Source organism: Pezoporus wallicus, unplaced genomic scaffold (genome assembly GCF_028554395.1).
Source record: "Pezoporus wallicus isolate ANWC-B61680 ecotype Strahan unplaced genomic scaffold, APGP_CSIRO_Pwel_v1 scaffold_6446, whole genome shotgun sequence".
NCBI lineage: Eukaryota > Metazoa > Chordata > Aves > Psittaciformes > Psittacidae > Pezoporus > Pezoporus wallicus.
The window spans coordinates 953,924-981,643 of record NW_026636264.1 but is presented as its reverse complement, the minus strand read 5'-3'; the positions used below and the strand labels follow the sequence as shown (position 1 = coordinate 981,643).

The 27,720-nt window shown below is 41.5% G+C and overlaps 1 protein-coding gene across 4 annotated transcripts in view; it reads right to left on the bottom strand.

Moving 5' to 3' along the window:
* The window catches only part of ATP8A2 (ATPase phospholipid transporting 8A2), a 323,111-nt gene that overhangs the window by 28,169 nt on the left and 267,222 nt on the right, over positions 1-27,720 (bottom strand). For all 4 annotated transcript variants that reach the window (XM_057399592.1, XM_057399594.1, XM_057399593.1 and 1 more), the window contains one exon: positions 1,446-1,534. In XM_057399592.1, the coding sequence (XP_057255575.1) occupies positions 1,446-1,534 (89 nt within the window). The remainder of the gene's footprint in view (positions 1-1,445; positions 1,535-27,720) is intronic.

Sequence of the window (27,720 nt, the reverse complement as noted above, 5' to 3'; positions counted from 1 at the left end):
TTAAACAGTTTGGCCTCAGCTATAAAATTTTAGGATATTTTTCAATTGGAGAAGTTAAATGAGTGTAACAAAAAACCCTCTGCTGCACTAGACTATTAAATCATTGTTTGGCTTGAAAAGAAATCTTATATTATAATACCTAGTTTAATTTTAGCAATATAGCTCGTGAAAATTAAGCTGAGGAAGAAAATAGGAAAACATTTAAGAAGTACTTTATGATTGGCAGATTTGCCTACTACCAGTTTCACACAGCTGTGCTATCAACCCCACAGGAGAAAAAGACTTTCAGTTATATGCACATGAGCTGACTTAACCTTTTATGCCGATGTTAGAAACATGGCTGTCTTCAGGAAAGTTTCTAGTTTTTTCAGTACTTTCTGCATTTCTTTGTAAAGAAGACTGGTGGCCTTGGCAGAGTTAGGTTTACAGCTGGACTCAATCTGAAAGGCCTTTTCCAACCTAAATGATTCTGTGATTCTAAGAATCTTCCTTGGCTGACTGACAGCTCATCCCTGGAGCAGAGTTACATGTCACAATGCTTTCACTTTGAGCCTTTGTGTCAAGTGACAAGCTAACCTATATACCCCTCTTCACTCCAGCTAGGATCTGCTTTTCTGCCCCAGAGCTGGAATGTCCTGGATCCTTCTTGCACCAGGTTATTACACATGCCTGCAGTAAAACCTTCTTGGTTGTAACATAGCTTTCCATGGGAAAGGATGAAAGCTTCTGGTGTCTAAGACACTTAAAAGCAAGTTGAATAAAACACTAGAAATTCTAAATGAAAACATCACTTCTGCATTTCAAATTGCAATGGTAGAGAAGGTACGTTGCTTCTCTTTAAATCAAAGTTCTTGAATTTGTTTGCCTTCTGCAATGCTTGGAAACCCCAGAGTTTTGAGAGAACAGGATTACAGAGGCTTGTATTTCACAAGGGTTGTTCCTCCTCTCTGGGCAGGGAAGGAATGTTCAGGCACAGAGTGCAGAGCATTGCTCTTCTCTCAGTTAAGTCTTGGAAGACCCACTGTGGAAGGAAAACCCAAAGAGCAGCAGACAAACAAGCGGGAGCTTACTGGGTATGGATTAGAGTCTACTACCTAATTTGTTCAGTTTGACTGAGGTTATTTGCTCCTTTTTAGTAATAAGAAGTATCTTATGTCTGATTTAAATTTGCCTTTAACAAAAGGGCAGACAACACAAAGAATAGTATGACAACACACCTTCATTACTCCAGCAAGGCTGCCTCCTTCAGATTCAGGACTAACTACTCACTCTCTCACATTGCTGGTTGCATTGGCAGGTGAGAAATTGCTCCCACTTGGCTTTGCTCAGAGATATCCCAAAGGAGTATCACTATTTTGTTTTCACTGGAAGGCTTTATACTGGACTGGACAACATATGCATACAGAATAATTCCCGTAATACCGAGAGGACTGTTCAAGACTTACGCTGTCCATGCCACGTCTTTAACAAGGCATGCAGTGGGCACGAGAAACAAGCCAAACCAGAAGTATCCACATCTCAACACCATTCCAGCCTGTGAGGAAACAAACAAATAAATCATGAGTATTTTCAAGCCATGACATGTTAAGTGGTTTACTAGCAAAAAGGTAGCATGATGGCATGAAACAGGTACTACATCCATTATCTGGGTGATGTTGAAATTTGGTAGTGGGGGGAAGTCTCATCAACTCTTAACAGAAAATAGGCCTATAATTAACAAGTAGCAATGACATTTCTCATTGCAGCCATGCCTTATGATCTCAAATTACTTAGAAATTTTCAAAGAAATCAAGTGTTTCGATTAAATCCTCCACTGATACTAATTTGTGGATCTAGACAGATACATTTTCACTCAAGAAGAGCACCATAAGTATATTTAGCTTGCACTTTTGTGCACCTTTTGTGCCTTTTGTTTACTCTCTTTCTACCCACTGCTCTAGATTTCTGAGCAGCATCAAACTGACATGGAAAAAAAATTACATTTTTCACTGAAATGTTTGTCATGTTCCATTTAAATACAGCACTTCCTGTTCAAGCTACTGCTGCCTCAAACTCAGGGTGGGAAACACTCACTCCTGTCCCACAAATGGCTTTTTTTACAAACAAAGAGCTCAAAGTTTATATTTGTGTTTTTCTCATTGTTGTAAAGCTTGAAGGAAAAGCCTGATAGGATCTGAGAAGGAAGGTATCTGGAAACCCTGCAGATCCCAGCATACACACGTAGTTACGAAACTAAATTGAAACATAGCACTATTTGCAGAAATTCTATTTTAGGTCATTGGAGTCTTTCACAGATAAATTAATGCTGAGGCCTGGGTTTGCTACATAGAAGACTTGAGAGGACCTCACCACCTCTTGCCATATCCCTGGCATATTCCTTCCCCAAAACCTTTACTTCTCAGGATTTTATGTTCCACATACAATGCCCACACGTATACCAATGCTCATGTGTGACACTACTGAAGGCAGGGAGGCCTATACCCATGGACACCACACTACAGCAGCTGCCTCCCCAGTGTAACACAGGCTTGGCTGGCTCAGCTGTGCCTCTGTTGTATCACACAAGAGAGCAGCAGCCTGCAATGCTGAAGTGTCAGGATATTTCACAGACAAAGTTGAGCTACAGAACATGGAACCACACAGAACATCTACTAGCCTTTGAAATAAGTTGCGAGAACACAAAATTTCTAATTATACCCTTCAGTGGTTGATCACAACAGAAGGAACTTCCATTACTCACCACAGCAAAGCTTTAAAACTGAGAAAACCCATCACATTGCATGGACAGGATGCCCAGCAGCAGCACCCAACACCTTTTCCCAGTGTTGATCTCCGTCTAAATTGTCCACCTCACAATTCAGACATATTTAGTACCAACTTGCCCTTGGACTGCCAAGTAGTGAGTACTTCCAAAAGCATTTTTCACTTTTGAATACTAAATCCTCCACACTGTTGCTGGACTGACTGATCAGTGATAAATCTTGTACTGAAACCAAGAGCAAGCTAGACTGTGCTAAAACATTTATGGATACTTTGCCACCCACCCAGACAGTAAGCAAACACATTCCAGCCCCAGAATCAGCTCTCAGTATTTGTGAACCCTCATGCCTACTTTCACATGAGAATGCCAGAAGCATATGGGCAGTTTTGATCTACGCTTATTTAAGGAAAAGGATGTACAGGAATAAGAGGGAAATCATAACTTTATTGTTAGCCAAAAAGCTGAACTGTAATAACACAGTGGCAAAACATAATGAGATTTATCCTCATGCTTTGCTTTTCTTTGGCTGTGACCCTGCAAGTGCTAGGAGTCTAATCACATCAGCATTTCCACTGACCACCCTTCCATTGTCTGTGCTAATAAAGGCTAAAAGGGGATGTACAATTCTATATGCTATTTTCTGCTATTTTTGCTTCAAATATTTTATGTTCCACTTTTTGCCTTTGTAGCTGAAAGCAACTTGACACACCTGGAAAGTGCAGAACAGAGTATGTGCTCAATAGAATTTTAAATGCTATTATTGTTGCTAGAAATGTTGACACCTTGATGGCTGCGAATTTGGACATCCCACATGTTACATTCAACACCCAAAAAAACCACCAAACCAACCCCTCAAACCACATCCTTTTTGCCTGCAATTATGCATTTTTTTTCAAGTATTATTCTGTCCAAAATCTGTATCATTAACAGTAAAAGTATTAATCTCATCTGAAGCCTGCCAGATACTAACTTTTCTACTGGCAAGCCTTTTTCTACACAACCCTTCCCAAGATTTTACTCCATTCTTCAGCTCGTAAGGAAGGTTTCTTTCCTGCTCATCTCTAGTTTCCCTTTGGAGTGATAAGACTGCTATGTTGCATGACAGTGAACTGGTTTGTCTTGCATGCACAGCTCTGCCTCTGAACTCTGCCTCCTCTCTGGCAAGGTTACACCATCTGCTCACAGGATGGGAGACCCTCAGCAGAGGATTCACTGGAACCCACCCAATATTGTTCTGGTGACATCCAAAGACAGCATTTTCAGGGTATTGCCAACCCATGGGATACAGGGTTGGCTTATGAACAGAAGTTATAGTAGGAACACTTGTATATCACAACAGAACCTTCCTCAGGCTTCATGGCTGTTGCTGTGCTCCATTCCAGTTGTTCAGCTACTCATGACAGCAGTGAAGACAGTACTGCAATACATCTACAGTGAAACACAGCATTTCCATACACGGTCTCAATGAATAACAACCTTCAACTATCAACTATCTCTCCCAGATAAGAAAAGCAGAACTACTAAACAGGAATCATCACCATATTTATTTTTCCTTTTTAAGAAGGTCACAGAAAGGAGGCGTAGAAATAGTTTGTTTTTTTAAACAAATCCAAAATTTGACCAGCTCTGTCATCACACAGGCTCCACAATATGCAACTGACTCATTTTTCTTCTGTCTGCTGATGTAAACATTAGTGACTAGCACATCCAAAGCTAACTACCAGAAACCATTAATCACATGGCACCCCAAACCCACTTGAGACTAATGCAAGTCTTCCTGCTGAAGACATTGCAGCTTAATCTGCTGCCATCAGTAGATCCCTTTGCAAGCACTGATGAGGCTGCCATAGTAAAATCGCTCATTTTAAAGGAGTGATAACGTTTGTTAAAAGGACGGGAACAAGAAAAGAAAGAAAACCTTGGCTCCAATTATTTCACAGCTGAAGAGCAAACAGTTTAGGTCTCAATACCTTTAATCTCCTGTAGACTGCTTTTGCAAGGGTTTATTCTTGTTGGTTTGGTTTTGGGGGAATGTTTTTTGTTTTAATCAAGGACATGCTCTACGAAGGCACATCACAGAGAGAATAAATTGTTTCAAAAAAACCCTGAAATTGCAATATGGAATACATTTCAACCTTTTTTCTCCATTTTACTATTCTTTCTTAATATGCAAATAAGCATCATTCATAGCTCTACTGTTCCACCAACACGTGGTGCTACCATTTTCAAGAACAACTTCCCAGAAGAACAAGGCGAAGAAAGGCATGGGAAGTCGGACAACCACTCTTTTGGTATTATTACCACAGCATGGTTAGACAGCAACTGGGGACCCGTAAATGACAAACCGAACAAGTGTCTCAATCATCCTATTCAAGAAAGGCGAGACAAAATTTAAATTCACATTTTGAATGACAAAAGCTTTCTTCATTTTCTCAAATATCCTCTGATAAAAGCTGGTCAACAAAAACATAAGATTATGATAGAAGCAGCTGGCAGTGTGACAAAAACGATTACCGAAAGCATGCCTGGATCCTGATCACAGCTTTCTCCACAAAGCATACATGAGGACCCATTAAACTGCTCAGTTATGGCTTCACATTAATTCAATGCCAGCTTTATACACTAGGGATCCAAGTCTAACCTGCAGTCAGGTGAGCACAGTCAGATGCTCACTTTAGTCCCTACTAGTCGAACCCCATGGGTGACAGTATGGCATTACCTTTGGCAACACTTGGGGAAGGAGGAGAGAGAGAGAGGATGTCGCATGATTATTGTCAGTGATTCACACAAGATAACAGCACAACAAATATTCACTGCCAGCACTGAGATACTATTTATCTAGACACCTATGACACTGCAAGAGTGACTGTAGGAGCCTTGGCCCTGCTGCTCTGCCTCAATAACCAAAGCAGAAAGCAGCATATCACCAGCAGGAGTTAACCTCACCTTAAGGTCAACTGAGATGCACATCTCTTCCAGTATCTCTCCTCCATCAGTTCTAGACCAGTGGCTTTGTTTGAGCCCACCACTCGAGAAGGGCTAAAGCTGGGGCAGAGGAATTCCTGTTGGTCACTGCTCCGATCCCATGTTAGGCAAGTCACTTAGAAGCATGTCTGTTATTCAGTGAGGACAGTTTTCCTCAAAGCCTGTCGCAGCCCATCACTCTGAGGTGCTACTCCTAGGGTCTTGGTCTCAGCCATTTCCCCACAGGGTGCTGCTAGCTTGGCCAAACAGTGGCTCACCTGATGGCATGCGGTATGGACAAATATACATTAATTGCCATGAGAAACTCGGGCATCAACACAGGGACACATTACAGCAATGGTCCTAGTCTGGAAACTACTGGATTCCTGAGAAAAATTGCCTTTCATTTGCTCTGTAGACTCAATAGAGCTGATTCAAAAACTGCTTTAAAGGTCTAGGAAATATTTTCAGTAGGAAGTAAAACACACTCTACCCCAATCTTGAAATTATTGCACTTTTAGTGATATTACAGCTTAGACATCTTTGCTGCAGTTTTATTTTTAATGCTTTTCATGAGACTGAATTTGGAGCCTGACCACAGTAGCAAGAGGAACAGGTTCTATGCATGAAAAAAATATCACAGATGATAAACAATATCACTGTGCAAACTCCCCAGCAAATATGTGATACATTTACACAGTTTGCAGACCATTACCCAGCCATCTTTTCCTTTAGAGGGGTGCACTCTGCACCCTCTGCATCTTCTGGGTCATCTTAAGACTGAATGTTTCCATGCACTGGGTAATGTTCTTCTGACAAAAGACCTGGAAGTATAATCTTGAAAGAGAAAAAATATTAAATCCTTATCAACCAACTGCCTGGATAGATCTTAAGGAGACATCGGACTTGCCACATACAAACAGTGTAAGCACACGCCATGCAACAACAGGAAGATTTTGTGTCATAGAGCAATGAGTTTTTCTTAAGTTATTCTGAAAGCATCAACTAGCAATGGCTTTCTCCCACTTTACATGATAAAACGGCATTTGTTAGATTCAGTCAAAACCTCCTACTACTTCTATTAGCTTATTTGGAATCATAGAATCATAGAATAATTAGGGTTGGAAAGGACCTTAAGATCATCTAGTTCCAGCCCCCCTGCCATGGGCAGGGACACCTCACACTAAACTATCTCACCCAAGGCTTCATCCAACCTGGCTTTGAACACTGCCAGGGATGGAGCATTCACAACCTCCCTGGGCAACCCATTCCAGTGCCTCACCACCCTTACAGGAAAGAATTTCCTCCTTATATCCAATCTAAACTTCCCCTGTTTAAGTTTGAACCCATTACCCCTTGTCCTATCACTACAGTCCCTAATGAAGAGTCCCTCCCCAGCATCCCTATAGGCCCCCTTCAGGTACTGGAAGGCTGCTATGAGCTCTCCACGCAGCCTTCTCTTCTCCAGGATGAATAGCCCCAACTTCCTCAGCCTGTTTTCATATGGGAGGTGCTCCAGTCCCCTGATCACCCTGGTGGCCCTCCTCTGGACTTGTACAGTTCCATGTCCTTTTTATGTCGAGGACACCAGAACTGCACACAGTACTCCAGGTGAGGTCTCATGAGAGCAGAGTAGAGAGGCAGGATCACCTCCTTTGACCTGCTGGTCACGCTCCTTTTGATGCAGCCCAGGATACGGTTGGCTTTCTGGGCTGCGAGCACGTACTGAAGCCGGCTCATGTTCATTTTCTCATTGACCAACACCCCCAAGTCCTTCTCCGCAGGGCTGCTCTGAATCTCTTCTCTGCCCAACCTGTAGCTGTGCCTGGGATTGCTCTGACCCCGGTGTAGGACCTTGCACTTGGCATGGTTAAACTTCATGAGGTTGGCATCAGCCCACCTCACAAGCGTGTCAAGGTCCCTCTGGATGGCATTCCTTCCCTCCAGGGTATCAACCAAACCACACAGCCTGGTGTCATCGGCAAACTTGCTGAGGGCGCACTCAATCCCACTGTCCATGTCAGCGACAAAGATGTTGAACAAGACCGGTCCCAACACCAATCCCTGAGGGACACCATCGGTTACTGGTCTCCAGCTGGACATTGAGCCATTGACCACAACTCTTTGTGTGCAGCCATCCAGCCAGTTCTTTCTCCACAGAGTGGTCCATCCATCAAATTGATGTCTCTCCAATTTAGAGACAAGGATGTTGTGTGGGACAGTGTCGAATGCTTTGCCCAAGTCCAGGTAGATGACATCAACTGCTCTACCCCTGTCCATCACTTCCGTAGCCCCATCATAGAAGGCCACCAAATTGGTCAGGCAGGATTTCCCCTTAGTGAAGCCATGCTGGCTGTCACCAAGCACCTTGAATGATCAGTATCTCCACTCCATGCTATTCTACAGCATACAATACAAATTCTGTTATAATTACTGAAATATGTAAGACCCTTAAAGTGCTACAAATAACAGACCTACCTTAAAGATCATCTACATTAAAATCCCAGTGCAAAGAGATGCTAGGGCTCATTCATAGTCACACAAATCAATTGCAGAGCTGGGAAGACTGTCCCAAGTCCCTCAATTAAATCATACTACACAGACTGAGCCTACTGAAGCCCAAGTATGAAATATAATCAATATCCAAGAATGCATTCTCAAGGATTTTCCCTGTTCACATTGGAACATAATCTACCCTCCAAATGAGTAGAGCCTATTTTATGAAAAAGCTTAAGAACTTTTTTCCCCAGTATAACTGTACCAGCTCCAGGCCGACATATTTACCAGTTTCAGGGCTGACAGGTGTGATCAACAGGTTTACCAGTTCCTTCTTCAACAAGCATCTTGGCTGGAAATGTGCCTAAAGAATAACCCCTTTGGGTTATTGGCACAGAGGTAAAGAATGAGGCAGAAGCATTTGATTCCCCCTCCTGCTTACACCACAGGGAGTCAGGAGTACCTCAAATGAAATCAGTGGAGCTCTACCACTGAAAGGTTAGCTGGATATTTCCATGTCTGAAATAAAGATGTGCAATGTTTTCCATAATGTAAGAGTTTTCATTTAAAAATGACTCAGATGAAAACAATGACCTCACTGGCTGGCTGGATTTAACACAATGACACATTGGTTCAGTCTCAAACTTATTTCCTCCCTCTCCCAGTCTTCACTCATACAGCCCTATTCCCTTGAGAGCAGTAGAAGGAGGAAAGAAAAAAAATCAGATACCTCTCTCAGATACTTTACCCATTTTCCTTAATTTTGTCAGTCATACTTAAAACCATATGGAAGTCTAGAGTAAGAAATTTATCCATTGTCTAGCTTCCATGACATAGTTATCAAGGCTATTGGTAATTTTAACATAATACCTGGATTTAAATGTAGAAAGGGACAACAGGAACAGGACTTTGAGAAGAAAAAAAAAAAAAACAGCACAGTATCACAAAAACAAATACTCACATTCCTAGTAGAACCCAAAATATTTTAAGATATGGGTCTCCAGCAAGAAGCTTCACATTACAGAAGCTGCTAGTTGCAATAGTTAAAAGAAAGCATGAAAATACAAATTAAAGTACAAAAATGCCCCATAAAAATACAGTAGTAGCTCAAAAAAGACAAATCACCGGAAGTTCTTCTAGAAAAATCCAGGAATTTGCAATACAAAGCTACTAACCAAGAAATTAGCATCAGTGGGAGAAATCAAGCAACAAATAACCATCCCCTCCAACCCAACTTCACATACACTACTGTATTTTAGAGAGCCTAGTTAAGAGCTGTAACTCCACAGTAGCACAGTGGAATCCTCATATTTCCTACTTCCTTTTATTTTCTTCTTAGGAACTTGCTTTCAATAATGGAGTAACACAGCAAATTAGCAACCTATTTTTATTGTAGTTCTTAATGTAATTTACAGAAATTAATATTTGATACATGAATTAATATACCTGTGGCCAAATGTGTCCCAAAGGGTGTTACTAAGCTCTGTTTTGTGTCAACTAAAAATATATTCTACATATACAGCCTCATCTAAGAAAAAAAATACTGTTTCATTACTTAATTAGCATAAAATACTACCAATTAAACAAGGAGCCTGCCCATTTTACTTGCCATTATTAGTCTGACAGCAGAGAATTAAGAAAATTAATCAGATGATGTTTTAATTTGATTTCATGGTTCACCGGCAGTGTAAACTCTGAAGCAAATTCACGCAGCTTATCATTTCTTTTTCAATATTGGTTACATGCTCAACAAGAAATGTAAATGAACGTTTCTCCAAAGTCATTTGGAGAAGACTGATGGTTAAAAATTAGTAGTAAGATCATGTTCCAAATGGATATAAGTGGATTCCTAAAAATTTGCTAGGAAGCACAGATCTGATTAAACAGATTAACCAACAGATCTGATTAACATTCTCCTTAAAGTGCATGAAATACCTCCATAAATCCTTATGTAAATGTTACGAGGTGCTAATTATTCTTCCTGGCTAAAAAATAAAATAAAATAAAATAAAAATATAATTCTGTATTACTCTGAGTTCCCTCAGCACAAACTAAAATTACTGAATAAAAGAAATTCCTCCCTTTACATTTGTTCTTGTGGACCATGAACACCATGGAAAAAAACCTGAGGCAGGGGACACTATTAATGGTATCCAAAACTTACTTTTCCTCACCTGAGTCAGGTGATACTACTCCAACTCATAGAATCATAGAATACTTAGGGTTGGAAAGGACCTTAAGATCATCTAGCTCCAACCCCCTGCCATGGGCAGGGATACCTCACACTAAACCATCTCACCCAAGGCTCTGTCCAACACAGCCTTGAACACCGCCAGGGATGGAGCATTCACAACCTCCCTGGGCAACCTATTCCAGTGCCTCACCACCCTCACAGGAAAGACCTTCTTCCTTATATCCAATCTAAACTTCCCCTGTTTAAGTTTTAACCCGTTATCCCTTGTCCTGTCACTACAGTCCCTAATCAAGAGTCCCTCCCCAGCATCCCTATAGGCCCCCTTCAGATACTGGAAGGCTGCTATGAGGTCTCCACGCAGCCTTCTCTTCTCCAGGATGAACAGCCCCAACTTTCTCAGCCTGTCTTCATACGGGAGGTGCTCCAGTCCCCTGATCATCCTCGTAGCTCTCCTCTGGACTTGTTCCAACAGTTCCATGTCCTTTTTATGCTGAGGACACCAAAACTGCACACAATACTCCAGGCGAGGTCTCACGAGAGCAGAGTAGAGGGGCAGGATCACCTCCTTCGACCTGCTGGCCACGCTCCTTTTGATGCAGCCCAGGATACGGTTGGCTTTCTGGGCTGCAAGCGCACACTGAAGCTGGCTGATGTTCATTTTCTCATCGACCAACACCCCCAAGTCCTTCTCCACAGGGCTGCTCTGAATCTCTTCTCTGCCCAACCTGTAGCTGTGCCTGGGATTGCTCCCACCCAGGTGTAGGACCTTGCACTTGGCATGGTTACACTTCATGAGGTTGGCATCAGCCCACCTCACAAGCGTGTCAAGGTCCCTCTGGATGGCATTCCTTCCCTCCAGGGTATCAACCGAACCACACAGCTTGGTGTCATTGCAAATTTGCTGCGGGCGCACTCAATCCCACTGTCCATGTCAGCGACGAAGATGTTGAACAAGACCGGTCCCAACACCAATACCTGAGGGACACCACTCGTTACTGGTCTCCAGCTGGACATTGAGCCATTGACCACAACTCTTTGTGTGCAGCCATCCAGCCGGTTCTTTATCCACTGAGTGGTCCATCCATCAAATTGATGTCTCTCCAATTTAGAGACAAGGATGTTGTGTGGGACAGTGTCAAACGCTTTGCTCAAGTGCAGGTAGATGACATCAACTGCTCTACCCCTGTCCATCACTTCCGTAGCCCCATCATAGAAGGTCACCAAATTGATCAGGCAGGATTTCCCCTTAGTGAAGCCATGCTGGCTGTCACCAAGCACCTTGTTGTTTTTCATGTGCCTTAGCATGCCTTCCAGGAGAATCTGCTCCAAAAGTCATAAGATAGTTTTAGTTTTCTGAGATGTCTCCAATTAGACAGTTGTACAACTCAATAAAATCTTCTTCCATATTTCAGTTTAAGATGAACTCACATTTGAGGATGTGAAAGAGTAGGCCCATGGGTCTACTCTGCTGATGGGTGGTGACGTGCCACGGTGGTGTAACTTCCCTGAGCACAAATAAAATATTTATCGAAGTGTGATTCCCAGTATGAAAGCGAAGTCACTCTTACAGCTACTTTTTTTTTCTTAAAATCTTTGCAGTTTTCCCATTCTTCCCCCTCAAATTAACAGAAGCATGAACAGAAAGAACAAAGTAAATGTGAAACAATAACTTTGATAGACCTGACAGTGAAACAATTTGTCTTATTCACTGTATCGTGCACTTCAGTATAAGCTTCTACTCTGCATATAAAAAGAAATTTATACTTTACATTATGTGTCTCCTTGTGAAGTCAAGTTAAGCATGTAACCACACTTGTTTGCTGCCTATAACTTTTTCTGTGCAGGTTTTAATAATAGCCACTCTTGTATAGTAGCTGTGCCCTTACTTAATAACTGTGCCTTTATCATGAAAACTGCAGGGGAAAAAATTAAACTTTACAGAACCTACCTTTGAATTTAAAACTCAAAGTGAGTAACTGTGTTTAGCAGAAGCCATTCCCTGCCAGCAAAGATATAAGATATTAACACAGCCTGCCAAATTACACCTACAAAAGAGAGTCAGAACCTTCAAATTTCCTGGCTTTGTGTGCTGAAATTTTCCAACTGTGCTTCTGCAGCAGCACTGCCTTCCTCACATAAACCACATTTGTTTTCAAGGTACTCCCCCTCTTCCCCAGTATTAGCAAAATAGCATCCCTGAGTAAAAAGGTGCTCTAAAAAGAAAAGAAAAATCACATTCAGGAACCATTGTCTTATTCCAACCTCTGCCATGGTTTCATGGTATGAATTTGGGCATGAGTCCTAAACTCACAAAACACAAACAAAACATAGTCAACCTCACTGAAGTGTTTTGAAAATAATTTTTAAAACAACCATTTAAGTAGGATATTAAAAAAAGCACTTCTTCAATGTTAGCATCATGTAATATTTCCCTCATGTCACATAATTGAACCATCTTAAGGAAGTGGATTAAAAAGAAAACATCAACCCTACTAAGATACATTATTAAATACTTCAGGTAAACATAATTAGGTATCTAATCCACTCACCTGAGCCATTTAAACAATTTTGTTCTCTAATTGAAGCTGCTGATCAAAACAGCACATACAAAGAGCTGGAGTGGCCAGTGGCAAAACTCTCATCAATAGTTAAGATTCTGCACATTGTCCCCACATCTGGCAAATAAGTTGACTTTAGTAAGGCTGCTGCTCTCCAGGGCCCTGAGCTAGCGGTTTAGATGGGGCATGCAGACACCTGCACTTGCAGCTTGTCAAAGTACTGCGACTCTGCACACGGTTTGCTGCTTTCAGTGAGCTGCTGCACTGAAACCCACAAGTGGAAATCACTGTGGTTTTAGACATTTTGGTTTTAACTTATTTTCTGATATGCTCTGAGACACTGATTTGCTGTGCCTTACATTTTGTAGGTTCCTTAATAGCTCAAGAATTCCAGAAAATGGCTGATAACCACATAGCATGCGTTAGATCTAGTAACTGCAAGTCTCAGAGACGTAGATATTTTCCAGTTTTTCAAGTTGGGCTATAGGCTTATAAATCAATAAGCAGGTTGGATTCTTACCAAAGTCAATAGCAGCTGAAAGTCCATCACTTTCACAGAGAGGGCTCTGCATTCTGCAAAACCGTGTCCTGTAAACTCAATTTTATAGATCTTCATCTGTTCTTAATCCATTATAGCAATGATTGACTTGCATCAGATAACAGTCATTTCTTCCCCATGCTCTAATTCTTCAGGAAGAGGAGTTTACTAGCTCAGTCGCTACGTATTCACCTGAGGTTTTATCTTCACTCCATGGTTATGTTTTAAAGCGTATTCTGCATGCAGTTAGCTCAAGGTTTTATTTACTGTCATACTATCCCTCTTGAAGGCCTTAAAGACTTCAGGTTATTTTAACATGACTACATTTCAACTCAGATCAACGGAGTCTCACCACAAATGAGTACTTTTTCCCTATAAACCCTTGGTTCTTTCCTTCATTTTCATTCCCAGAGCAGTTTACTTCATTGCTTGAGCACATCCAACTTCGTCATACAGCTATCATGTCTTTGTGCCTTGATCTATGATGTACAAAGTACATCTGCAATGATTCCCACCACACCCTCTTGCCAAACCCTGGAGATGCACCCTGTCTCTTCCTTCTTTTACCCTTTACCGAAATCTTCATAGCAGCAGCACAATATAGCAGCTATTTACATGACTTCTCTTTTCCACATTCCATCGCAAATCACTGCTACACATACCTGCTCTGAACCCATAAATAAATGAACTGCAGCCAAAAGTTAGCTTCCTGGCCCACAGAAATGCCTGGCAAGCCTCATGGATATGTGGTGAAGTGTTTGATCCATTAGGGGACACCTAGTGCTGTGGCAGTTCTATACCACTTGGCCTTGGTCAACTTGTTCCACCCCGTTTTCCCATAGATGGCTGATTTCTGAGCGTAAGTTATTTAAAACACAAGAGTCAGAGGCACACCTACCACTGAAGACAGACAGTCCCACAGGAAACATTCTCTTAATCATAAAACACCGACAAAATGACAAAACTACCACAAGTACTCGTCCAAGGGGAAGAGGCTCTGATGGATGCCCAGTCCCAAGGCAGTAAACCCAGCTACCTCCTGCTTACACACCTCTTCCGAGCAACGCAGATCAGGCAGCCTTTCCAGCCATAGCATATGGGGTAGCACTATTTTTAAGACACCTATATCGTCAGCTTCTTCGCTGGGAATGACACTGTAGCAGTGTGATACCATTTGGTGCACTGACTTTACTTTATTACACTGATTTATGCCTTTCCTTTAATTACAAGGTACCAGGGGAACATTTGGTTTTAATTCGGATCCTCAAGCCCTCCGAGACCCATTTCAGCTGACTCCTCAGCACAGGTCCAGCAGGCCTTGTCTGCATCTCTACAATGAATTACTTCCGCGATCCCACAGCCCAAAAGCCTCCCTGAATCCTTCCCCCTAATCCCCAACATCTGTTCTGCGTCCAGGCCGGGCTGTGGCGGGGACCCGCCAGCGCCTGCTGTCAGCGTGGCCGCAGATGGGTAAACACACCAGTGCCCGTGTCAGGCCGCCGTGTGATTTCAGCTGAGAGCTCCGGACGTGGAGCACGGTTCTCATTTAGAGCATTTGTAACGTCAAGGAAACACCTGCTAAGAAACTATCCAAGATAAATTTACCATGAGCCTTTTAAGAAAGAGAAAAACCTGTGATTGACAGCAGCAGCACAAGATCCGACAGCAGCAGAATTCAAAGCCCTGTTACAAACCCCAACCAATTAAATACATAAACAGCCCCATTTTTCATTTCAGGGTAACAGTTACTATTTCATTTCTCATCTTCCACTTAAAATAGATGCTCTCCACACTGGATGGCTGAAGTTTGACCTATTTTGACCTGGTTTATTTTCTTCTGCATGCAGAAAAACCCTACAATGCCATGTTGTGTCTAGTTTTAAAAGGAACGCTCCCATACGGTTGGCTCTTTAAAATCATGTCAGCAGCATATCATCATGAACAGTTTTAAAATAGTTTCAGCCTGGCTAGTGAAAAAGGTGGCTGGTGATATGCTATTTAAACCCTGCGAGGTACAGTAAGTGAAAATCAGTCATTTTAGAATTAACCTGAAAATAGCATTGAGATTTTCCAAAGCTGTATCCGTGACACTGGAAGCAAACCCCAAAGTCTGTCAAGTCTTCGAGTATCAGAGACAAGTGGCATTTTTAAGGAGTTTGCCACTAATCTTTTCCTTTAAGCCATTGTTTTCCCCCATTTAGGGACTCTGGAGGTTTACCTAGGCTGATGGTGGGGACCTCCCTTTCTCCCCATGCAGACATCTGACCAGCAATCGCAGTGACCAGCCCCATGCAGGCTGTTTACTAATGGTTGTGGTATTTTTCAAGAACACTTAAGTGACTTTGGAGAGCAGGTCACACTGATGTTCAAGTAGAAGTAGATCAAATATTTGCAATATTTTGCATTTCCCAGCATCTTTCTATTCAGGGCTCTCCAGCAAGAACTGCGCTGACTACTAGTTTGAGCACCCATCATGTAGGAAATCTTACTTCTCACGTTGCAGGTACGAAAATGCAACATTCATAGCAATTAAGGCAGCTTTCTCTACATCACACAGCAGTTTTGGGCCAAGGGTAGGTGAAGCTAGCTCCACCCGCAATTTTCTTGGTAGGCAGAATGCCAGAGGCACAATGTTCCTCCAGGGAACACCCAACACCCTGTTGCTGTGCCTGCACCAGAGGATTAGATGAAAAATTCCAGTCATGGCATAGCATTCTGCACAAACTGTCTCTTTTGTCTGAGTCAGCAGACTTTCTCACCAGATAACCTCTGTTCAGATTTCTAAATTCTGCTTGGTCCGGCTTAATCAAATCCTTTATCAGAGTTTCAGAAAACAAGGTACCACAGGGTAAGTGGGAAAGGTCCTTGCACAGGAGAGTAATCAGTTAGATAACACAAAGCCAACAGCAGGACTACAAATACAGTGTTCTTAATGGAGAAAGATTACAGAAGCATAGAATAGTTTGGGTTGGAAAGGACCTTAAAGCTCATCCAGGTCCAAACCCACTGCCATGGGCAGGGACACCTTCCACTAGACAAGGTTTAAAGCCTTGTCCAACATGGCCTTGAACGCTTCCAGGGATGGGGCAGTCGCAGCTTCTCTGGGCAATCTGTTCCAGTGCCTCACTACCCTCATAGTGAAGAATTCCTTCCTTATATAAGGATCGTAATAAGATAGTGAGATCTAATAAGATCACCAGGGGAATTCTACAGACAACTGTGCTATGCTTTGTGCCAACCAAGATATTCATAAGATGGTCTAAGAAAGGGCTACATAGTAAGGCAATAGTTTGAGAGGATACCATCTCCCGGTTGAGCACATAAACCAATAAAAATGAACCAGAAAGAATGACAAAAGGACTTTTTGCATTAAAATAAAATTCAATGTCTAAGTGAAAAGCAATAGACATGGGGAAAAATTACAGTAGTAATAGTCAACTGAAGGCCTAAGGATGCAACCCTGTTAACCAGCAGTCCAGCAAAGCAAATGACTGCTAGCATTTATTAGGAGTGGGACAGAAGCAGCCTGAACATTTTGCTGGTATTAAAAAAAAAAAAGCCAAACAAAAAAACCCCAAACAACAAATGACCCTGAGCTTCATCTACGTGCTCCCTTCATTCCAAAGAGGAGAATTTTAAAAGGTTGAGAAGAAAGCAACAAAAATAATCAGAGTATGGCATGGTTTCACTGTGAGCAATGACTAATGTGATGACTTTCCTGTTTAGGAACATGGAGGAGAGAGATACTATATAGAGGCCTGTAAAGACAAGAATGCAGAAAGCAGGTAAAGAGAACAAATGGTCCTTTCCTCTTCCAGTACACCAGAGGACACCAGATCAGACAGTCAGTGGCAGGTCCAAAGCCAGTTAGAGGTAATACGCTTTCACATATATAGCATAGGATGTGTGCAGGTGGACCACAGCGATCACATTACTTGAAAACTTTAAATTGAACATAAAATTACATTGCTTCCTGTAAAAAAACAAAACAGCACCAAAAAAACCAAACAAAAAACAAAACAAAACTAAAAAAAAAACCTGAGGTTTAATAAACACAAAAGTATTGTTTCTCAGTGTTGAAATCCCTGAGCTGCTTAGAGCTTGGAGACTGACAACACCACAGTACCACCATTATATATGGTACCTTTTCTGTTCTTATACTCTTCTTAATCATCTGCCACTGGGCACTGTCACAGCCAAGAGAGTAGGCTAGATACTTATACTGGAACCAAATATGCATTATTTGGATTGCAGCATCTGAAGGCTGCAGATAAAGGAAATACTGAGAGAACCAGGTATAAAACATTTTTTCTCTATCATTAAATTAAATCAACTGGGCAATTTTGAGAGGATCTATAACAGTGAGGGGCCCAATCCCGCTGATACTGCACTGACCCCGAACTCATCATCTTACTCATATACCCCAGATCCACTCTGCTTCCCCTGCCTTCTAAAACTCACTCTTCCATTGCTCTCATGCTAAATTTTGTAGTCTAAGAAATTTGTGTTCAACCTTCAGGTGACGACACTCAGCGAGACCCAGACTGCTGGAAACCCTCACTCTGCTCACAGCAAGGCATGGTAGCCACTGGTCTCAGTGATACTTAAATCCATCGCAAGAGTTCTTCAAAACTTTTAGTACTTCTTAACAGACAAGTAAAGTAATGATAAAGCAATGAGCATTTCGATCAAGAAGTGAAAGGGAGAAAGTAACTCAATGTAGACATGTGTTATATAGAGTTTCTTAAAGAACATTTTACCAGAGTGCCAGGCTCTAGGGTTGAGCTCCCTCAAAAGTGACAAGCTTTTTGTCCACAAAAACACATGTTGCAACCAGCTTGCGCCTTCCTATTAAATGTGCTCGGCAACCTGAGGCTTTACAATCCCTTTTAGGGAACTATGCCCTTTTAAAAGGCACAGACCTGAATACAGCTGCAGAGGTGTGGTCCTCAGTAAATACTCAGAGTATCACTGTATCACTTCCTCCCTGCAAACACACATCCAGCCCAGCCTGATATGAAAAAGGGTGACTTGGAGCATATTCTAAGCACCCAAATCAAAACCTGCAGTCTCTTCCTCTCCTCATTCAGAGACAGCCACACACAGAGAAGGATGCTGAGAATCTAGGCTGTGCAGGAAAATGCTCACAAAACAAATCTCACAAGCATACACAAGTGAGTAATCTGGATTTTGGCTTACTCAGGTTTATGGGAACCAAAACCAGTGTTTTAAATGCTTATTTTTGCTTTCCTTTATTTTTAATTCAGTTGGCCTTAGGCTCCCAAACCTACTGAATTTGAGACTTATTTTTAGGATAACTGACCTGAAGAGTTTTCCTACCTGCTCTGCCCTTAAAGTATGCCCCAAGTTTGTTCACTCTCTTTTACTGTTTTATCATAGGCTTGACAGCAATGTGGTAATCATAGAGGAAAAGTCCCCTTTCTTTTTTTAACAACCTGATAAACATTAGCCACACCAAATAGTTTCAACCTCACCTACAGACTCAAGGGGCCCTCCTGTGAGGCTCAAGATTAGGTGAGATAGGAGCCTTTACTTCAAGGTTGCACTCTCCTATTTCAGCTCTGAAACTGAGGCTTTCAGAAAGGGCTCCTGGCTCCCACAATAAGCTCATTTGCTACAGGCAGCAGAAGCATTATCAAAGACCTCATTACAGTCATCAAAAGCTGGAGCTGTTCTACAGCTGGCAGGAAAAATGTAGGTTTGCAACACCAACAAATGCATCCAATAGCTTCTCAAGTCTCTAAACAGGCCAGGAATTTGCCAGGAAAAAAAAATCCAGAATATTTATGATAAACCTCCCCCATCCCCTTCAAAAAAAACCCCCTAAGTCAGCAGGGAAGTATTGTTGAAGCAGAAAAGATTGCTAAACTCAATATAGCAACATGGTAGCACTGCACTAATGAAGTCATACTGCTTTGCATAGGGAAAAATGATTATAAACCTGTGCAGCAGGAAGAAAAATGCAAACATAGCTCTGAAGCAAAATATTTCAAAGAGGGAAGAATCTGTAACTTTTTCTTGGTGCTGCTGTTATATTCTCGATCATTCATGAAACAATCCAAGCGAAAAATAAATATAAAGACAGCACAGTGTGGAAAGGAAAATACAGCCAGAGGAAGATTTAGAGCATCAATTCCCTGTTAATGGTTCAGATTAATTCAGATGGGATATGGTCACAAAGCTCTAGGGATTCACACATCTCTGCCTCAATTCAAGGCACTAATAACAAATCAGTATTTTAGATAAGACTCTATAAATATTTAAAATTTTTAATCTTTTGAGTGCCAAGAATAACATTTCCCTTCATGTCCCTGCTTTTCCCACAGCAACAATGATGAGATTGCTCATCTGGCATTGCTGGCACCAGCGCCACGTCAGGTGGTTTTAGTAGTGGCAGTCAATTAACTTAAAAAGTTACATCTAATTGATCCATTTCCTGCTCTGATAAACAACTGTAAACAAATTCTTCTCTTCAAAGGAGCAGCTTTGTTCACAAATCAAAAAAGGAAAGGGGCCATCTGAATCAGGCTAGTCACGGCTGTGTCAGGGGCTTTATTATAAACACTATTTTTAGGCCTCTAAATAAGTGATGTGACATTAGATATAATGAGCCAAATACCTCCCCAGTTTAACATGACGGCGGCGCTTCCTCACAGAACAATCTTTGGTTTTTCTTTTTTTAACCTCTTCTGTGTTACTGACAGCAGCGTGTGTGTATATTTACATTTGGGTTGATTTTCCTAACCCATATTTAGCCTTCCTAATTTATGCTCTCTTTTGGTACAGGAAGCTCACTACCGCCCTTCACGTATATTTTAGTTAGGTTCAGTGTCCAGTTCCTGTGTCCCAGCAGAACAACAGCCTTAGGTGAAAAGCAAAATCCAAGTTACTTCTGTTTCTGCTTGCAATTCCCACTACAAACAGACACCCACCCCCACCATTTTAATAAACATGTAGTTTGTGGTCCTTTTCCAAACCTTTCAAAACATAGCTAGGAAAAATGTCACTGTAAACTTCAGGCTTTTATGCTGATTTGAAAGATGCCACAACATCCATAGAGTTAACCTGCAGTATTGTCAATTCCTCCACAACCTTTACTTAAAAGCCATACTATAAGCTGTACTTCACCCTACCCATTCTGCCCATCTGTCATTTTGTTTCCTTATCCACAGAATAAAATTGCAATACAATGATCATGAAGATACTTGCTTGTATGTAAATTATTTCAGATGCAATGATAAAGCATGCTACAGAAACAAGTATTTCTGCTACTAGTATACTCTGCTCTGGCAGAGAGCCGGAAATTCTTAAACATAGGGGATTAAAATTGCCACTGTCATTTCATTAGCAAAAGCAGTTGTTAAAATAATTAGGAAAAGGCAGTCTGTTGTATTTTTAATTTTGATATGGTCACATATCTTAGTTCATGTCTACTTTTATTAAAATGTACAATTCACATCACTTGAGAAATCAAGTGATTGATTTCGTACCTGTCAGCTGCTATGCCTGTTTTGACAGATTGAGGGTGTTTCCACATCCATTTGCCTCAACTAACACAGTCTGAGACAGCTATTAGCATGCCAGTATTGATTATGCATTTTCAGAAGTTAGGTGCCTTCCGTTAATTTTCCAGTCCAGACATCCTGCATTTTACCTGACACAGTTTTAAAGACGGGAAATCAAGCCCAAATGCAAATTGGTAAAATAAACAATATAACCTGACCCCACATGCCATTTAGCAATCAAGTTCCAGGGCATGCTCATAGGAACAAGGTGTTTCCTATAAGCCTGAAAAGACCATATCCAAACTATTTTACCAGGCAGCAAAAAAGCTGCATCTTATTTACTAACCCAAGAGCTCAAGTGTGATATTCCAGGACTGACACTGCCTAAAATTGTAAGTTCTAGATATTTAATAGTCATAAGTCTGGAGAATCAAAACAGCTGCTTACACAGAAATTATTCTCTGCAAAGTGGATTCAAAACAGCAGAATAAAGGTGTACCTATATATATATACACTCTCCTCTTCCCCCCACCCATCAATTATGAAGCATAACTGGTCATCAGAAGAGAAAGTGCTGAAAATAAGAAAAATAAGAATTGAAACATTACAATAATTAATACAGACATCAATCAACTCTGGGGAAATAATCTAGTAACATGACTCAGTGCCTTTCACTCAACTGACAGCATTAGTCAAGTGCAAATGAGAGGAGTCACTGTCAAGTCAGAAGAAGGTATGATAGTATCACCATGTCATTGCTATTACAGTAGTATTGTTCCTTAGAAGACAAACAGGAAAGTGTAATGTAGGGGAGCTCATGTACTGCAAGAAACTGGCAAGCAAAAAGGGAAGCAAATCTGGAGCTCTTCAAGGCTAAAACAAATATGAAATGTCCAGAAGACAGCAGCTTTAACCTCCTTCACAGACATCACTACTCTCAATCCCTGGCAAAGCTTCTACTGTTGAAAGCATCAGTTTTGAGTGCAGTCCCACTGACAGAATCCAGGTTTTCTTACTTTTCCTCACTCAGGGCAGACTCCAGCACTTGCTTAGATGTCAGCTTGACTTTGACAGGCTTCCTGGTTAGGCCTGTCTACAACACAATTATTAGTGTTGCCTGGAAAGGCTTTAACAAGATCTAAATTATCACATTCCAGCAATAGAAGCTGATCAGCAAAGTGTTTATATGTCCAGCAAGTTTGACGTACCTGAAAGCAGGAGAAATCCCAAGAAACCATTGCTAGGGAAGCCAGGCTGCCTAAGCTCTTTTCTGCCATATTGACAGTTCAGAAACCTGTAAGTAAGTTCCCCTCTAACAGGGCTTTCTCCAGACTGATCATTGATGACATACATGTCCTTATTCCCAGAGGACTACCTTAAATCTTAGAGCTCTCACAGACCGACAACTTCACATATGCGAAGCCATTGTATGGGAATTAAGATAAGTTTATTCCAGCTTTTTTTAAGTTATAAATGGAAAAATCAAACACCAAACAGAAGAGCTCTGTTTTCAGCTAAAAGTATTTTATCCCCTTCTGACTCAAGACACCACAAGAACTTGAAGATCTTTTTCATCAAACCCACAGAGAATCCAGACTAAGAGATAAGACTGCCCAGCAATATTACTGTCAACATCAGAACATTTGAGAGAAATAAAGGGAAGATGTGAACCACTGTAGATTTTCATATCCTTAGAAATATTACTGACCCTGGCAGCCTCAAGCCACCAGAGAGTTCACAGAACAGTAAATACTACCCTCAGTTTTTAGGAAGAGGTAATGCAGGTATCAGTGAGAGCTTAGAATGGATTACCGTTGAAATACATAGAATCATAGAATAGTTAGGGTTGGAAAGGACCTTAAAATTATCTAGTTCCAACCCCCCTGCCATGGGCAGGGACACCTTACACTAAATCATATCACAAGGCCTCGTCCAACCTCCCTGATCCATGCCCCTGTTAGGCAACACACCTCCCTTGAGACGAGGTTTACATATAGGAAAATTAGGGCTGGAAATTCAGATTGAATAGAAAGAAGTAGACCTCTACAAATAAAAACCCAAGTGAGAATCAGTGCATGCATCTGAATGCTGATGCAGGGGTACCATTAAGTTTGAGGGTGTGTCTGGGCCACGTTCCAAGTCCATACAGGGACAAGACATGAATATTCAGGTGACTTTTCCTACAGTCTAATTTTCATGGAAAAGAAATGCTGGTGCATGGGCTGGAATGGAGCCATAGCTTATTTCAGCATGTTCCTGACCTGCACAGTCAGGGTTCCCTGCAGAGCACACCCAAGAGTCCTTTTAGACACAACAAAATCAAAGAATAGTGGAAAGTCACGCAGCTGCACTCTGTTCAAACTATGGTAGCTCTTGCTGCCCTAATTCATGGATCACCACTTTGGATTTTGTATAACAGATAAACTGAGACTGAAAAATTTCCCAATACAGGATTAAAGTTAATTTGGATGCTGTTAAGGCAGAAAACATGTTCTATTTTGATTGTAATGATATAGACTGAAGTTTAAAAACACTGTCTAGGACATATAGAAGTATTACGGTATGAAAAAGTAATTAAACTTGGTAACCCAGAGGGGAAAAAAAAGGAAACAACAAAAGAAATTAACACAGGCAACCAAATAACTGGAAGTGCTGCATAAAAGAACTGCTCTAGAAGGATATTTATGAATTACTCTCCTTTCTCAAAGGGAAACTAAATACCATGCTTCTGAAAGAAGTGAAAAAGCAGTTAGATGATGAAACAGATGTATTATGAAGAGAGCAAAAACTAATATGCTTCTCGTCTACAGCTTTAGGGAGCAGACAGAAGTGAATTACACAGGTATTAAAAATGCAAAACCAGAAGTTCAGTGTGAAAGCCAGAGAAACTGCTAGATATAACTGGTCAATAGGGCTGGGGGAGTTCCAGGCAAGCATGGATGCTTCCTGGTACAAAGATCCTGTGGAGAGATACCAGTGAGGCTAAGAGCCCACAGAGCTTGAAAGGCCAATAGAGGAAGAGGGGTCAGACAGGCAATTAAACTAATGCAAACACAAAAAGCCCCAAGACCACACAGGTTTTCAGTAGAGCTTTATAGTAGAAGACCCAGCATACAAGGCACACAATCTCTACACACTCTATCTGACACATCTAGAAAGTGCAGAGGTTCCCAAAACCAAAAGCGAGGCCAGTCTAGCAGCACAGAATAAACAAACTGTTAGGAGTCTTGTGTAAGCCAATCTTGTCTCTGAAGGTGAAAAAGATCTTAGCTTATATGGTTTAAATAAAGAGGCTTCCAATGGAACAAACCATTGAGGCTCAGGCATGGGCAGCCAGAAGCAACGTAAGCACAGACACAAACTGGTAAAAGCATATGTGGAATTAAATATACTAACACATCTGATCCACTTCCAGGCTGGTGCTGGCTTCTAACCCTCCCTTTAGCTGTTGAACCCACAGCTGCTTTACCCATCCTCACGCACACATAGTGAGGACATTGCACAAACAATAGTAATGGCAACATGTAGTTGTTATCTGTCAAAGGCTTTTTGATGCTTAAGAGAGTGAGCTTTTCTGAAAAACTGCTCTTGAAGATAGGGTTTAGAAGGAACAAAGAGTAGCGTAACTATAATAGACACCCACCACCTCCATGCCCCAAAATTAGCAGAGCGCACTTCACAGTAGTTCAACTACAAAGATGAGGAAGACACAAGTGCCCTTGATTTCTTCTTGCTATTCACCTTAAATGAATTCCTGTTCAACCCACCCCCAAAAAAACAGTTCCACTGTAACAGAACATACAACTACTGAAGTAGAACATAAGCTTCTGCTCTATTCACCTAATCTGATACTCATGTTAAACACATTCTGACTGATACTATGAAAAACATGGGTGAATTTTAGTAACACATTACATTGTAAGGTTTCCAGTTCTACTATAATTTTAAGTACAAGGCTGAAAGAATCTGTAATTAAACAGCTCCAAGACACATCAGAGTTTGTGTGGTCTGAACTAATCAAGTATGTACTGCCCCTAACCTCAGTCAGCTATATGAAATTAGTTTTCCTTTTATTATTTTTAAAAGTTTTGTAGGATAAAAAAAAAAAGCCTGCATTTTTCTTGGCTATGCACTACAGCAGTGGTTAAAGCAAAAGGACTGTTAAAAATTGCTCTTATTTGGCATTTATCAACACAGTTACCGAAACCCATTCTACACATCGCTCAAAACCATAGAATCATTTAGGTTGGAAAAGACCGTTAAGATTCTGCTCTAACAGTAAATAAACTCCTAAGAATTTCTATTGGAGAGACAGGATAACAAAACCTACTAAAGGCCACTGGCTGGCACAACTTTGTTGACCTTGAGTTTTGAAAGAGAAGTTGAACTATAGGATGTAACCAACATATGTATTTCATAGTATCTGAGTTGACGCAAAAAAGGAATTACAAGGGAGATATGCATCCTTCACATGTTGGATCCTACAAAGAAGAGACATGGTCTACTAAATCTAGAAGACCTCACTCTTATCACACTATTTGGGCATATAATGCACAGGATAAAGAGTGTAGAACCCTAAACCAACTCTTCTGAAGTGATAAAAAATTAAAAATGAACACCAAAGGTATTATAATATTAAAATACCAAATTGGCTTATCTATAAATGAAAATAGATGACAAACTAATCAGATTTTCCAACTGGAAGCTATCTTGCCAGTCACCAAACTCACACTGGCAATAAAGTGTCATTACGAGTATACATGTAGAATGGTTTCTCTAAGAGCTGCAAAGTGCTCTGCTCTGACTCCTGTGGCTCCTGATGCACCACCTCTAGTGCAGACATTTTCTTCTTTTTTTCCAAGATGAAATTACTGTCCATTTGTCACCTTATGAAAATAATCATAGAATCATAGAATAGTTAGGATTGGAAAGGACCTTAAGATCATCTAGATCCAACCCCCCTGCCATGGGCAGGGACACCTCACACTAAACCATCTCACCCAAGGCTTCGTCCAACCTGGCCTTGAACACTGCCAGGGATGGAGCATTCACAACCTCCCTGGGCAACCCATTCCAGTGCCTCACCACCCTTACAGGAAAGAATTTCCTTCTTATAGCAAATCTAAACTTCCCCTGTTGAAGTTTTAACCCGCTGCCCCTTGCGCTATCACTACAGTCCCTAATGAAGAGTCCCTCCCAGCATCCCTATAGGCCCCCTTCAGGTACTGGAAGGCTGCTATGAGGTCTCCACACAGCCTTCTCTTCTCCAGGATGAACAGCCCCAACTTCCTCAGCCTGTCTTCATACGGGAGGTGCTCCAGTCCCCTGATCATCCTCGTGGTCCTTCTCTGGACTTGTTCCAACAGTTCCATGTCCTTTTTATGTTGAGGACACCAGAACTGCACACAATACTCCAGGTGAGGTCTCACGAGAGCAGAGTAGTGGGGCAGGATCACCTCCTTCGACCTGCTGGTCACGCTCCTTTTGATGCAGCCCAGGATACGGTTGGCTTTCTGGACTAATGATCTCTTGCTTCGAAAGAAATCTCTTGCTTCCAAAGAAATTCATTTTTTCCTCTCTTGCTGTACTACTGCTACTATTACTGGAAAGCTGTCCTGGAATTTCATCATCCTAGAAAGCAGCTCTTCACAAGCACTCTTCTGCTGAAGTTTATACAGGGCTTGTTTAGATCCCTTTGCATCAACACCATCCATCAGCATTAACAACATGTTTCCTTGTTTGGTGCCCCATCTCCAGATATGTATGTTTTAAGTAGAAGTGGTAATAGTAGAACATATTTTAAGTAGCATTTCCCCCCCATGTTTGCTCTTTTGCAGTGTGCAAAATTCTTAGTCTCTTCTGCCTTCCTGAGAATGAGTAGTAACCCTTTGCAGGCTTTGAATTAACTCTTCTTTCATGAGACTACCCAGAATCATGAACAGTATTATAAATCACACAAGTTGATACTTTCTTCTGGAAAAGAAGAGTGTATCAGGGGAATTAGGACTGGGTTAAGGTCTCACAAGGAAAGAGTAAAGAAGAAATGGTTAGGGGCTCAGTACACACCAACCTGGCAGACTGGCAGAAACCTGAGACCTTCCTCTCTGTGGATGCAACACAGACAAAGCCAGTACCTGCCCTCTTAGCTTAACTGAGAAACAAAACCTCTGACTCCAGTGAAAGGTGTGAAATAAAAGGCAGTATGAAAATCCAGCCCACTCAGCTCTGTAAGTGTACCCAGTAGAGCCCATTCAGCTAGTAATTGGAATGTTCTCGATTGACTAAAATCCTGGAACTGTATCACAAAGTAAATGGAGATGAGGCTCAAGTAATGGACGCGGATGTGAATTCATCATCATGAAAGGGTCTGAGAACATAAGTAGGATATCTGTACTTTGCAAACACTTCTAGGGTGTCTGAAACCAGAACAAGCTCTTCACCAGCCAGCAGGATCACCAGACTGTCTTGTGTTTCCCCATCACTAATCACCCTTGGCAGGAAGGAAGACAGGACAAGGGCATATTCCAAGTCAAGGAGGGAGCAGATATAAAAGTGGAAATCCTTGCTGCAGAACCTGAAGAATGCAATGCAACAAGATCTCTCTGAAGCCAACAACCTACTGAATCATGGAGGAACCCTCCTCCTCCCAGTCACTTTTCTGGTATGAGACTGCGCAGCAAGAG